The 14,472-nt window shown below is 48.4% G+C and overlaps 1 protein-coding gene across 2 annotated transcripts; it reads left to right on the forward strand.

Annotated features, from left to right (window-relative positions):
- The first annotated feature begins 214 nt into the window (after positions 1-214).
- LOC142839098 (uncharacterized) lies at positions 215-13,735 on the forward strand. 2 transcript variants are annotated; one of them, XM_075954960.1, is made up of 5 exons: positions 215-442; positions 3,137-3,490; positions 4,917-5,043; positions 8,724-8,831; positions 9,296-13,735. In XM_075954960.1, exons 1-5 carry the CDS (start codon positions 419-421, stop codon positions 10,399-10,401), a joined length of 1,719 nt encoding a protein of 572 aa, XP_075811075.1. In that variant the 5' UTR covers positions 215-418; the 3' UTR covers positions 10,402-13,735. The 2 variants fall into 2 exon arrangements, with proteins under 2 accessions (XP_075811075.1, XP_075811076.1); XM_075954961.1 differs by lacking the exon at positions 8,724-8,831 and having other exon boundaries at positions 9,296-11,262.
- Positions 13,736-14,472: the final 737 nt, after the last annotated feature.

The raw sequence follows: 14,472 nt of genomic DNA on the forward strand, positions 1-14,472 counted from the left end.
GTTTGTACTGGGTAGTCTGAGCTGATGATCGCAGTGGTTCGCTTGGCTCCTCGACGCAGGTGGAGCTTTTAGAAGGGAGCCAGACACCTGGCGCTCACACCTGCGGGGTGGAGACAACGCGCCCGCACGCTGCGGGCTGGTGCTTCGGCTAAATGGAGTCTGGGCTCTGTGCGGCCAGGAGGCGGGACCTCCATGGCTAGCCAATGAGAAGCCTGCTTGCGGAGGGTGGGGCCTGCGATCCAGCCGCGGGAGCAGTGGAGGAGCAGCCCAGACACCGCTAGCTCTCGTCTCTGTACTTTCTGTCCCGAGGCTATTTGCCCCGGACGGTCGTCCGAGTCTGTTGCGTGTGGGCAAAAAGGACCGTCGGTAGGGAATATCGCAGCGGCAACTCTGAGACGAGGCAGGATCGCGCGCAGCCATGACCGAGGCGGCTGCTGCTCCGGTAAGGGCGGTCGGCACAGACCTTGTGGGGATGCGAAACGGTCTCTGAATTTGCCTGGAACACATCACCTCCTGAAATTGGATTGATCTCGGTAGAGTCTCAGGGAGGAAGACTAGGACTCCTATGCCTTGTCTCTTGTCCGGATTTTGATCATTCATAATATAAGCCAATTGAGCTTAACCAGGAAATGTCTGGGCCCGATACACCGGCTGTGGACGTTTTAACTCCACGGGACTCCTTTTCCGGGATCTCTCCACCATTATTGGCCATCTCAGATCTATTCCTGAGCTAAGGCCCCTCCAGCTAGCCCTTTTGGTCCTGGGAGCCATAATCTTGTCCTTACGGGGGTTCCATGGTTTTCAGGCCTGAACTCGATTACATTCAGGGTGGATGCATACACCCTCACCTGCTATTTCCCAATAACCCCCAGGAAGATTTGCTATTGTAGTTGGTAGGGGGGAGTCATCGTTATAGAAGATGTTGGTTAGGTGTGTTTTAAGCTCAGGCTTGACCTATTGGCTTCCAACTCGTGCGAATGAACTGCTGAGATACTGTCTCTGAAGGTAGAGGTCATCTGCTAGCAATAGCTTTGCAGTAACTTCAGAGACACTTCTGGGTGCCAGATTTGTGGCAAGGGTCACAGAGAAACGAAGATATTTGACCCTTATCTGTGAAGACTCCTCCCAGCCATAGCTTATTACTGGTCAGTGGTCAGAACCCAGGATGGCACCATGGTGCTGTAAAAGAAGGGAGGAAAGGTGTCAGTGACAAGTATCCAACTGTGTGGGGCACTTTGCTGTGTCTTTTTATGGAAGATGTCTTGGAGAAAGTTTAGTGTCACAAAAGTTGATTAATTTCAGTCTTTGGTTTATAATATATAAAAATTCTGGTCAGTGGTCTGGAACCTTTGTGTTTATTAGTAATACAGTATAAGGTAATGCCATGCAACCTGAGAGCTGTTTCATACCTGTAGCTTATTCTTGACCACCTAAGAGAGAGAAAGTCATGATGTCCTTGTAATTGAGAATACAGAGCCTTAGAGGGAATAGTGTATCTTAGCCCCAACCTGCACAGAATCCAGTTCTGGAAGAGACCTGCTATCCCCACAGAGGAGCTCCTTGCTCTTTGTCTCATTATTTTGTTATACATGAAGCACTCACTGTCCAGCTCCTTTAGACAGAGTATTTTCGGGGTTATTTCCTTTTGACTATGATGCTTGCCTTCAGCTTTCTCTGGCCCCTAAGCTAAGATCAAGCCTTCCAGTGTGGTGACTATTCAGGGGCTGGTTGATGAGGTACCTCAGGCACAGAGACTTTGTGTCCAACTTAACACAAGCAGGAGTCGTCTGAGAGGGGGGAACCTCAACTGAGAAAATATCTCCAAAAGGTTGGGCTGTAGACAAGCCTGAAGGGCATTTTCTTAGCTAGTGTTTGGTGTGGGAAGGCCCAGCCTATTGTGGGTGGGCCACATCTGGGCTGGTGGTCCTGAGTTCTATTAGAAATTAGGCTGAGAAAACCATGAGGAACCAGCCACTAAACAACACTTCTCGATGGCCTCTGCTTTAACTCCTGCCTCCAGGTTCCTGCCCTGATTTCAGTGATAGACAGCGATGTGGAAGTGTAAGCAAAGGAAATCATTTTCTAGTCAAGTTGCTTTTGGTCGTGGTGTTTCATCGCTGCAGCAGAAACCCTAACTAAGACACCTAGTATCTCGGGCAGGTCAGGAATTCACACAGCATTAGAATCACTGAGGTGAGAACTGCAGGGCCTCACTGTGGGGGAAGCTGCTGTGAGAGGAGGTGAGGGGACTGGGCTGTGGTGGTGCACACCTTTAATCCCAGCATTCAGGAGGCAGAGGCAGGCAGATCTCTGAGTTCAAGACCAGCTTGGTCTACTGAGTGAGTTCCAGGACAGCCAGGGACATTGAGAAACCCTGTGTGGGGGAGAGGAGGAGCTGAGATTGCCATTGGGTATGCAGGTTTTGTGGTCTTGTTGGGCTGTGTCTCCAGAGGACAAAAAGGTGGTTAGTAAAAGTAGAGTAGTAGGGTTGGGGTTTTCTTTGGGTTGCCAGCCAGCTCCCAAATAAAGACACGGAGACTTATTAGTTATGAATGCTGGGCCGTAGTTTAGGCTTATCCCACTAGCTCTTTTAACTGAACTTAACCTGGTTCTGTTCGGCTACGTTTTGCCTCGGGCTTTTTTACCTTTCTTTCATTCTGTCTGCCCTACTTTCCTGCTTCTGTATCTGGCTGGCCCCTGAGCCAAAATTCCTCCTACTTACTCTCCCTGCCCAGAAGCCCTCCCCATACCTCCTCCCTTGCTATTGACCAATCAGGTGCCTTAAGCAGGCAAGCAACACATCTTAACATAGTTCAATATTTGACAAACTAAACAAATGTAACATATATCATATCTTTTCGTTGTAAAATAAATTCATTACATCTTTGCATAGTTAAATAAATATTCTGCGACAGAGCAAGATTAAATCTGGTATACATTTGAATGCTCACTATTTAATTTTCCATTGCAGTGACTCTAGGTTCAGTATTCTTCCCATGAAGGTTCTGTAGGGTCTGGTGTCTGTTGTCTTTGACTGGAGTCTGAACCCATTCCAGAAGATCCTGATCTTACTGTACTGAGAACAATTCTTGGCCTTCTTCTGGAAGCCAACCCATCTCCTTGTCTCTGGTCACAGGACTGGCATGTGGGGACTGACCTCCAACAACAGGCCCAGATCCAGTCTGCGGAAATCTCCCTTTTAGCCATCCTGGCTGCTGTTCAGGCGGTGGAGAAGAAAACAGAGTCCCAGGCTGTCCATCTTCAAAGCCTGGAAATACGAACAGGGTCAGCTGAGAAGAGGCTGGCTGACTTCGAGAAGACAGCCATGGAGCTCAGCAGCCAGCTGGAGAGCAAGTGGGCCGTGCTGGGAACCCTGCTGCAGGAGTACGGGCTGCTGCAGCGGCGGCTGGAGAACCTGGAGAGCCAGATGCAAACCCGGAACTCCTGGGTCCTGAGGCTGCCCGCTAGCAACAAGGATGAAGCCCCCAAGGTATTCATAGAGTAAAGGGAGGCCTCCAGTCAACTACAGTGAACCTTAAGAGCTTTTTAAAATGTCAGGAGGGTGTGACACTGGCAAGTTGTCTGCTTAGGCAGTAGAGTGAGTTGTTGGGAAGGACATGTTTGAGCAACAGCAGTTATCCCAGAATGGTTCCCCCCACCTTTTTTTTTTTTAATTGAAAAGAATTGTTTTCAGTTGATGGCACACACCTTTAATCCCAACACTCAGAGGCAGGGGCAGGTGGATCTTAGAGTTCAAGACAAGGCTGGTCTGCAGAGTGCCAGGATAGCCAGGACTACACAGAGAAACCTTGTCTCAGAGGGGAAAAAAAAGAAAATGAAAGAAAGAAAAAAAATTGTTTTCATACAATATATTTTGATCATGTTTTCCCCTCCCCCTAATTCCTCCCAGAGCCTTCCTATCTCCTTACCCACCCAAATTTACATTCTTTTCTCTCTTTTAAAGAACAACAACAACAACAAAAACCCCACACCAAAACAGCTGGGCAGTGGTGGTGCACATCTTTAATCCCAGCATTTGGGAGGCAGAGGCAGGTGAATCTCTGAAAACTACGCAGAGAAACCCTGTCTTGAAAACACACACACACACGCGCAAATAAAAAAAGGCAGATACCAAAATATACAAACAAAAGACTAATAAGACAAAAGCATGTCTAAACAAAGCAAAATTAAGCAAAGTCAATAAAAATACCATTTAATTTGTTTTATGTTGTCTAACTACTGGATCTGCCATGAAGTGTGGTTAAATATACCCAGTGAGATGCCACTGAAAAACTGCTCATTCCTTTGCTGTCAGCTATTAACTGCAGATAGCTTCTTAGTTAGGGGTGGGACTTCCCTCCGTATCTGCCAGTTCACATGGACATCAGCCTGGCTGTGTCTGGAGGACACTGCTGCCTCTTACTCCCACAGTCTTTCTTCCTCCTTTTCCACATAGATCCCTGAGCCGTGAGGGGAGGGCTGATGAAGATACTCCATTTAGGACTGAATGCTCCAAAGTTTCTCGCTCTGCACGTTGTCTAGTTGTGGGTCTTTGCTAGTTCTCACCTATTACAGGAATATGCTTCTCTGACGATGGCTGGATGAGGCACTGATCTGCGTCTCAGCGTGGTGTGGCCACTGGGGGGATCTCTGGTAGAAAGTGTTCTGTATAGACAGCTGACACAGAGGAATGGAGGTGGGCTAGAAGGAAGGCCCCAGGATGACTTTCGAAAGAGGAAATCTAAGAAAGCATCTCCATTCAGCTTCCAACTGAAGATGCAGGTGTGCACAGGAGCTGGGAAGACACTTTTCTGTGGAAATGTGGGCAGAGGCTAGCATTTGGTCAGTGGTGCCCATAATTTTGGAGCCGTTTCTGGCTGTTCTCTGAAAGGGTGTGGGGATTTGTATTCCTCCAGGTTTCTATAACTACTGAAGAGGTGGCTGAGTGTTTCCCTGAGCAACAGGAAGGCGGCCCGGAAGACTGGCAGAAAGAGCTCTGCAAGGACGTAGCAAAAGAGAGCCGTGAGGTGCTGGGTGCTCTGGGTAAGAGACGTCCCCGAGGCTTCCAAATGTGTTTCATTCTTTTCCTCGGTGTGTTGAGACCTTTGGATCTGAGAGCCAGAGCAGATTGGTCTTAGAGGCTTTAGAAGATATCTTTAATTCCCATCTTTAGAATTAAGTGTAGACATGTTTCTATTTTGTATGTATGGGTGGTTTTGCCTGCGTGTGTCTGTCTATGTATCTTATGCATGCCTGGTGCCTGCAGAGGCCAGATTACCTGGAACTGGAGCTGTAGATGGTTGTGAGCTGCCATGTATGTGCTCAGAACTGAACCTTAGTCCTCCGGAAGAGTGTTCAGTGCTCATAACCACTGGGCCATCTCCAGCCCCATGGGCATGCTTTGTGAAGATATCTCAGGTCTGAGAATTGAGGGCTCGCAGTAAACACTAGGTCCTCCAGCCTCGTGTTCAGAAGTGTGTTTTTATATGATACTTGATTAGATCTGGAATTTTGTAGCTACATCCCCAGCTCTTGCATCATCTTGGAGCTTGCAGGAAGGTTAAATTGCTTATCCAAGACATCAGTGGAGACACACAGATTAGAATCTGCTCCTCACTGTCCAGTTCCTCTCAGTTCATTTCTGTGGAGTGGAGGCCTCCCCTGCTTTGTTTGTCCCTCTAGGACTTAGTTTGTAACTATACTTATTCTTATTCCACCACTGAATTTTGCTGTCAGTCCAGGAACTGTGGGAAAGGGTCAAAAGTGAGGCAGATAGTTTATCACCTCCGTCAGACTTCTGATGCCCTGTCTATGGCCGTGACCCAGCTCTTTACCCTGCTTCCACCAAGGTGTGTTCTCTTTAGGGAAGGAGTCTTAGTTTGCTGTTTCCCTTCCACGCGGTGCTTGGCACACTCTAGAGTGACAAACAGCGAGAGTGAGAGCTCAGTTTTCATTCTCCTCGGTAACAGCACTAAGGTGGAGTGCAGATCACAAAGCTGTTTGCTTTCCTTTGCTTTCCTGCTGCTAGAGATTGAACCTTGTGAATGCTATGGGAAGCCCCCTCCCACTCCAGCCTTTTTTCCTGATAGGATCTTACTCTAACCCAGACTGGCCTGGAAGTTACTGGGTGACTCTGGCTGACCTTGAATTTGGGCCTCCTACCTCAGCCTCTGGAGTACTGGAATTCTAGGTGTGAACCACCCTGGCTTTTTGAAAGGTGAAGAAATCCTTAGTTCAAATGAAAGAAACAGTAGAAGAAGAGACCACTCCTGCTGAAAGGGGAATAGGTACCATTCCATGTTGGAGGTATGTGTGTCTGCATGTGCCTGTGGTGGCACTGTACACATGTGATGTTAGACCCCCCAGAAATGGAGCTAAGAATCAGTGGTGAGCATCCCCATGTAGGTGCTGGGAACCAAACCCAGGTCTGCCCATTCCCTTGTTTTTAGATTTTTACTATATTTGAGGAGAAAAGCCCTCATTTGAAGGGAGCTAAATTAAGAAAGAACACACTGACTGGTTGGCAAGTTGCACTGAGGTTAAAAGTGTTTTGGGGGTCCCTGCATGGGTGGGGATACCACAGAGAGGGTACAGTGCCAGGATACAGAAATCAGCCAATAGCACTTGAGAATGGAGTATAAGCAGGAAGGGCTTGCTTAGTAGTTAGTGGCACTTGTTGGTTCACTGAGGACCCATGAAATGGGTGTTGGCTGGTATGTCCTTGGAGGTGCCCAGAACTTTGCTGTGGATGGGTGTCCTCAGGGGACTTAGGACTGCCTAGCCTTGGATGGTCCTTGCTGTCTTACCAGTCACTCCTTCCCCCAATAGCTTCTCCACTGTCATTTGGTGTAAGCTCGCTTTATTTTCCAGAGGCAGCTCTTCCTGCCAAATTTCTGAGGATCTTCAGTTGGTAAGCATTACAGTTTCAACATGTTTAAGTGATTTGGACACCTTGGAGTCTGAGAGGCTGGTTAGGGTCACCTGGCAGGGGCTGACGGGCCTCCGGCCTTTAGATTATGCAAGTGCATTTTTGTATGAATGTGTTTTTGCTCAGTAGTGCAGAGGTCAGACATTCTCTCTCTGGATACGGTCTTGCTATTAGATCTGGCTGGCCTAGAACTTACATAGACCAGCCTTGAGCTTGTATCTGTCGTTCTGCCTCTGCCTTCTAAGTCCTGGGATTACAGTTGTGCACCACCAGGCTCAATTTAAAAGACTTCTCGTGGACTGGAGAGTGCTCTGAAGCTAAGAGCACATGCTGCTATCTAAAGGCTCTGAGTATGATTCCAGCACCTGTACCCATATAGGCATCTATGAGCTCCAGGGGATAACACCTTCTGTCCTCTGAGCACACTGCACTCGTGTGCACAGATACATATGTACATATGTACAATATTTTTTAAAGCCTCTCTTTATTGGCTACCTCCCCCATCCCAAGCCCCTCCCAGCATAGCTGCTGTTCTTATTATTGGTGTACATACTCAGAGACCTCACAATGTGTGTGTAAGTTAGAAGATAACTTGTGGGAATCACTTTTCTCCTTCTAATATGTGGGCTCCAAGAATTCAACTCAGGTCATCAGACTTGGTAGCAAGTGCTTTACCCAGGTGGTATATTACTGTTGACTTCGTTTTCCAAAGCTTGAAGTGCTTCATGTTAAAAATGGAATTTTCCAGCTGTTAGGTTAAAATTATGGAAGCAGCCTGTGTAGGGGAGGTGGGTACTTGTGATTGGGGAGCATCTTCTTAGTATGATTGGACCACAGGTGCCACCAGAATAATGGAAAGCTGACCCTGTATTTCCAGGTCCAAACTTAGAACAATATTGAAGTATGTGATTGGTAGCTAGATAGTTGTGGCTTGAAATGGTTTCCTCTTTTAAGTTTCTTAACATTTATTCATTGGGGGAGAGCATGCATGATGTGCTGTGCTATGGATATGGATCTTAGAGATTGGAACAGACTAGTGGGGTCACTTGACCCTTGAAGGACACCTGTCCTAGGGTACTGTGTTTCTTAGGCTGCCAGAGACTGATAAAACCCACATTCCAGCACTCGGGAGGCAAAAGCAGGTGGAACTGGGGTAGTGGTGCGCACCGTGCACACCTCACCTTTCTTCCAGCCTGGTCTATAAAACAAGTTCCAGGATAGTCAGAGCCACAGAGAAACCCTGCTTTGGGCGGGGGGGGGACCCAAAAAACTAGCAGGAGGGAAAGAATTGCCCCTTTCTCTTAGTACAATGCATTTATTTCCAATTTAACAAAGTTCATACTTATAGACTATAAATATTGATCCATTTAAATCTCTTGTAGGTTTTGTCTTTTCGCATACATAAATGAAGTAAGCTTCAGAGAGGTTGGGTAAATCATCAGAGATCATGGGACTGGAAAAGTCTGAGCCTTTATTTAATCCTGTTGTTTATCTGCTTGAAGTGTTCTCAAAATGTGGTCTGTATTCTGGAGGGATCTGTGGGCTCAGGCAAACTCGAGCTGTTCTTCCCTACAGGAAGACGGGTGGTGTGGTCTACAGGAAAGGCTGCTGGCCGTGGTCATTCAGAAGCCTTGTCCCTCAGCTCTCCTGACTCCTATCATACTGTATTTTAGTCTTACCAGAAATCCCAGCACTTATTTATTCTGCCTTTCCTGGGCTCTGTGATTCTTTTGGGAGTTCCTTGTGGTCACTAGAGGTCGTGACATCTGATGCCCTCGGGGCTTCTTTTCCTTAGAACCAGGCCAGCTGGAATCCCCCCACAGTGTTCTCCCCTGGATCAAGCAAGAGGAAGAGGCATATGAGAAGAGTCTGCGAGAGACAACCAGTGCCTATCTGTGCTCAGGTGAAGCCCAGCGATAGGCTGTATATCTGGGTCTATGAACACCTCCAGGGGGCTTTCTGTATTCATGTCTGGAAGTGGCAGCGAGCAAGTATCCTGTGTTGTCCTGTTGTCTCTGCACCAGAATCAGAACCAGGGTGTGGTAGGCTTTCTCATTCTTGGTCTTGGTGGCACATATCAGGGGCTGCTGGGGAGCTGCTCGTGGGAGCTGTTGAAGTATCGATGAGAAGAGGCCTTAAGCAGAGGTACACAACTTAGCTGTTAGGGCATTTGGATGACATGCAGAAGGTACAGAGTGGGCCTCTGGCAGAAGGCAAGTGGGAGATACGTAGGTTAGGACCAGAGGGAGGGCCTTCAGTGACAGGGTCATGTGAACCTCAGGCCTTCCATACCAAAGAACAGGGGGATCAGGCAGCCCAGCGCCAGGCCTATGGCAGGAATGACTCATCTCTGTCTCTCCCCACCAGAAACCTGGCTAGCTAACAAGAAAAGGATCCTGGAAGGAGAGTCCGTGCTACCAGACCCAGCGTGGGCAACTGAAGGGAGCTCCAGCAAAGAGGACTTTGAGAGGAGAACCTGTGGGGACCTGCTCCCCGTTTCCAGAGAGAGAGAGGTGGCCTCCCTCCCCCGAGGCTCTCCGAGTCAGTCTGTGCCAGCCACTGAGGGCACTGAGAATGGCCAGGACTTCATTGTCAAAGAGCTCAGCACTCAGCATGCGCACCCACACCATGGATCTCCACCCTTTGCCAGTCTCCAGTGCCCCCAGAATGCCACACAGCAGGTCACTCTCACCAGGAACCGTCGTGCATCCACTGCCCAGCGTGCCTACACCTGTGTCCAGTGTGGCAAGAGCTTCGTCCACCAGTCAACACTTACCACGCACTACCGCACACACACTGGGGAGAAGCCTTATAAATGCGCTGAGTGTGAAAAGCGGTTTGGCCGCCTGTCCACACTGCTGGAGCACCAGCGCACCCACACGGGAGAGCGGCCTTTCCCATGTGCACAGTGTGGCCGTCGTTTTGGGCGCCTGTCCACCCTGGTGGAACATCGGCGCACACACACGGGTGAGAAACCATTTCCATGCACCCAATGTGACAAGCGTTTCACACGCCTGGCCAATTTGACAGTGCACCAGAGTGTGCACTCTGGTGAGCATGCTTTCCAGTGCACCCAGTGTGGCTCCTGCTTCACGCACAAACCTAGTTTCCTACGGCACCTGCGCAGCCACTCTCAGGAGAAGCGTTTTACCTGCGGCCAGTGTGGCAAGAGCTTTACCTGTCGCTCCTGGCTGGTGCGCCACCAGGGCAGTCATGCCCGCTCAGCCTCCTCTGCTTACGTGGCTGGTGAGAAGAGCTCACCAAGCTTTGAGTCACCTACAAGTCTCCTTAAGGGTGCAGCTAGGGGAAAGTTTTCCAGTGACCCTTCTATCGCCCCCAGATCCAAGGACACTAAGGCCAGTCAGGACCATAAGGCCTGTGGCAGAGGTCAGCAGCTCAGCGACCATGGTCAGGAAGGTCTCGTGGGATCTCTGCATAACTGTCTGTCTGTAAAAATGGAGAATGCAGGGTAGCACCCAGAGAGTCCCTAATGAGGCAACATAGGGCTTCTAGGTCCCCTTGAACCCAAGCTGCCTCTCCTAAGGGACACTTCTTGGGTCAGATGTGTGGCACCTGCCATCTGTAGGCTTCCCAGGGGATGGTTCTCTCCCATGGACTGCCGGTGCTAAGTGCCCCTGAGATTCTTGCTGCTGCGAAGGTTCCTGTCCCGAAATGTTGCAGAAACAGAGGAAGGAAGAATGAAGCATGAGTATATCTGCCAGCAGCGGCAGAGGCCCTGACTCTGTGGCTCCCTGATATCACCATCTCAGCAGTTCAGGCAGCAGCGTGGGCTTTTCACCCAGCAAGGGCTGCTGACGAGTTAGGATTGCTACAATTTTAAAAAGTTGAGTTGTTCTGCTTCCATCGGAGCAACTCTATTCAAAACTAGTTTCCAAGAGTTCCAGAGGGCAGGGCTGGGAATGTGACTTACCATTGTTCATCTGGCATGCATGATGGAACCATGGTTCAGTCCCCACTTCAAGTTAAACTGGCTGTGAGGGCACCTACCTGTGATCTAGCATTCCTGTTAATGCTGAAGGGTCAGAAGTTCAAGGTCACGTCCCTGTTTAAAGAAACAAAATATCCCGTAGGAGTTCAAGGACAGAGTTGGCAAATACCCCACGTCTCGCCAGTGGCCCCATGTTTTGAATAAATGCATGTGTGTTCCCGAGGGCTCCTGGAGGGAACTGTGTCATCGTCTCCGCTTTGGAAGGATATGGCCAAGAGACCTGTGCTGCTCGCTGTCTCTCTGGTCTCTGTCTACATCTGGAGGTAGTTTTCACATATTCGCTTAAAACCTACAAATAAATATTTAGGAAGAACTGTAAACTCTCCCCCTTGTCCTGATGATCCTGCCAAAGTTTGCTTGTTTATTTTGCAGTAATATTATTTAGCTCCAGATTTGGGTAACAGTGAGTTATTTTCAACTGTGTGTCCATGTTGAAATTCTGAAAGAAAAAATGATCAAAAGCACCATGGAGTCAGGCTTGGGTGGGGTGGCTGAAGGGCACTGTGTCTGGGCCATTGGAAGTACAACTGCCTGCAGCTCTGGCCTCGATGGACACACACACATGAAGCGTGTACATGTCTGTCACGTGCACGTAAATACAGAAGCTGTGGAATGGGTGGTAAGTGCTGTCCATAAGGTGGCCCCGTACACTATTCACTTCCCGCCTCCATATTTATATATTAACTTGCATTAATCCTGAGGTCTATTGATTATAAGATAACCTTTATTTTCTACTTCTCTAAGCAAAAAAAAAAATCTGTAGCCCTGTCCTTATGATTTACCAATGCAAGTTAAGTGCATCCCAGCTGCAGCTGTATTCTCAGTGTGAGCAAAGTGTCAGGCTATCCTGGGGAGATCTCGAGCAGATGTCTCCCCCTCCCCAGGTGCTAGTGGCACCTCACTTACTTTGCATCCTTTTGAGCCCTTTACATGACACACATCCCACACTCAGCGTGGACCCTCATAGCGACCCCAGTGCCATTTTAAAGGTCCCATAGTATCCGGGCATGGTGATACACGCCTTTAGTCCCAGCGCTGGAGAGGCAGAGGCAGGCTGAGCTCTGGGTTTGAGGCCAACCTGGTCTACAAACCAAGCTCTAGAACAGCTAAGTCTTTACACAGTGAAACCCTGTCTCAAAAAGCAAACAAGAAAACCCACCCTTAGCATGGAAAGTACTCCTTGATGAGCAAATGCCTCCGTAGAACACAAGTCCCCAGCTGCTCTGTCATACTAGGGGGACAAGGACTTTGAAACTAGGCCTGTTCTGCAGTGCCTTCCTCAGGGAAGCATCACTTCCCAAACACCTGTCAGGGTGAGGACACCAGGGGTCCTCCCTCACAAAGGGCCTGCATCTGGTTGCATTAATCTCAAAGAATGAACAAGTGTTTTGGGAAAGTGCTATGGGAGCTAGGACTAGAGCCTGGTAGAATGTTTGCCTAGAATTCACAAAGCTGTGGATTTGATCCCCAGTACCATATAAACTGGCAGCTATGGTGTAGACCCATAATCCCAGCAGTTGGCATGTGGAGGCCAAATGATCAAGTTCATCCTTGGTTTCATAGGGAATCCAGGGCCAGCCTCACAACTTGAAACGCTGTCTTAACAAGTCCTAGCCAGCCTGGACCTCAGAAAAAAGTCTTACGTGACAGGAACTGAATGTTTGAAGACAGGAAGTGGGAGTGCTCAGGGACAGGGCGGGAACGACACTCTAGTCCAGTGCGAAGGTGCTGGAGTTTGACTAGTCTGAAGATGTTGGGTTTGGGAGAGCTGTGGAGAGAACAGGTCCCATGTCTGAAGCTGTGGAGCTGGTAACGAAAGAAAAGCCTTTCCCTCTCTGCTTGATCTACCCAGAAACGAGGCAGTACTGCACACACAAAGGCCAACCCAGGCTTTCCTCACCGTGATGGACCATATGTTCTTATACTGTGACCTAAGATAAATCCTTCCATTAGATTGCTTCTGTAGATGTTCTGCCAGAGTACCACAAAAATAACTACTGTATTCCCCTTCTGCTCTTTTGTTACTTAGATATGCTGAGTCCATGTCTTGCATTGCAGTAGCCCAGGCTGGCCTGAAGCTCCTGAGGTTTACAGTGTGAGGAACCCTGCTTGACTTCACTACTTACATTGGCCCTTCCTCTTTCCCTTCTTTGGCCTCGTTTCTTCATAGCCCTTTGTCTGGCCTACAGCCATTTAATTATCTTCCTCCAGGACAAAATACACAAGACTGGGACCTTTTGTTCCTGAACAAAACCGCCTGACCTGCCTTAGATAATTACCAAATCCATTCACTAAGAAGTGGACAGATAAGTGTTGTAAAGGCACTGGGTGTGGTGGCATACACCTTTAGTCCCAGCTCTCCAGAGGCGGAGGCAGGAAGATCTCTGTGAGTTCGAGGCCAGCCTGCTCTACCTATTGAGTTCCAGGCCAGCTATTACAAAATAATAATACCTTGCCTCAAAAGCTATGAAAGCTGGCAAAGCTGAGGCGGACACTTGGGGTAAGATAGCAGAAACGTATGTTTCAGAAGAAAGCTGTACTATACCTTTTATTCCGTTATAGCGCTTCACTCTCGACTTATTTTAACGCATCTAGTTTCTTCTATATTTGCTTACAAGTCTCACCCCTGTCATCATCTGGTTGGTGCAGGTGGTTAACTCTAGGCTTGAGTTTATAATTGGAAACCATTATACAAACCAGGATTGCCAATATGCTGCTACAATGTCCCTGTACTATTCCTTTTAAGACGGGTACCTGTTATCTGTCAAATTTCTATAGAAATAAAATTATCTGAATCATGTTAGCCCAGTGCTTTGAAGTCGGCACCCATGGAGCAGTGAAACTGAAATAATAATAAGTTTTAGGCAGTCATAGACTGAGGGCCATTTCTTCTGAACCTTGTTGCTCAGAAATGGCTAAGAGAGTTTCAATGGGCTGGAGAAATGGCTCAGTGGTTAAAACTTCCAAATGGGCCTGGGTTTGATTCCCAGCACCCACGTGGCTTCTCGTGCCTTACCTATGACTCCAATCCCCAGGTCCAGGGGCTCTGAGACTCTCTCTGGCTTCTATAGACACCAGGAACATTAGTGGTGCATGGGTATACATGCAGACAAAACACCCATACTCATACAAAATATTCTCTTTAAAAGGGTCTTGAAACCAGCAATACCACTGTTGGGTATATACCCAAAGGATGCTCAGTCGTACCACAAGGACATGTGCTCAACTATGTTCACAGCAGCATTGTTTGTCATAGCCAGGACCTGAAAACAACCTAAATGCCCCTCGACTGAAGAATGGATAAGGAAAATGTGGTACATTTGCACAATGTATAAGCCAATATACAATGGCTTATGTATCCTGGATGGTAGCCCACTGAGGGAAGCCGAGGCAGGAACCTGAAGCAGGAACTGAAAGAGAAACCATGACGAAATGCTTCCTACTGGCTTGTTCGGTTTGGTTTCTAATACACTGCAGGACCATCTGCCTTGGGACAACACCCCACAGTGGCCCACCCTCCCATATCAACCACCAG

The sequence above is a fragment of the Microtus pennsylvanicus genome, chromosome 21, assembly GCF_037038515.1.
Source record: "Microtus pennsylvanicus isolate mMicPen1 chromosome 21, mMicPen1.hap1, whole genome shotgun sequence".
In the NCBI taxonomy this organism is placed as follows: Eukaryota; Metazoa; Chordata; class Mammalia; order Rodentia; family Cricetidae; genus Microtus; species Microtus pennsylvanicus.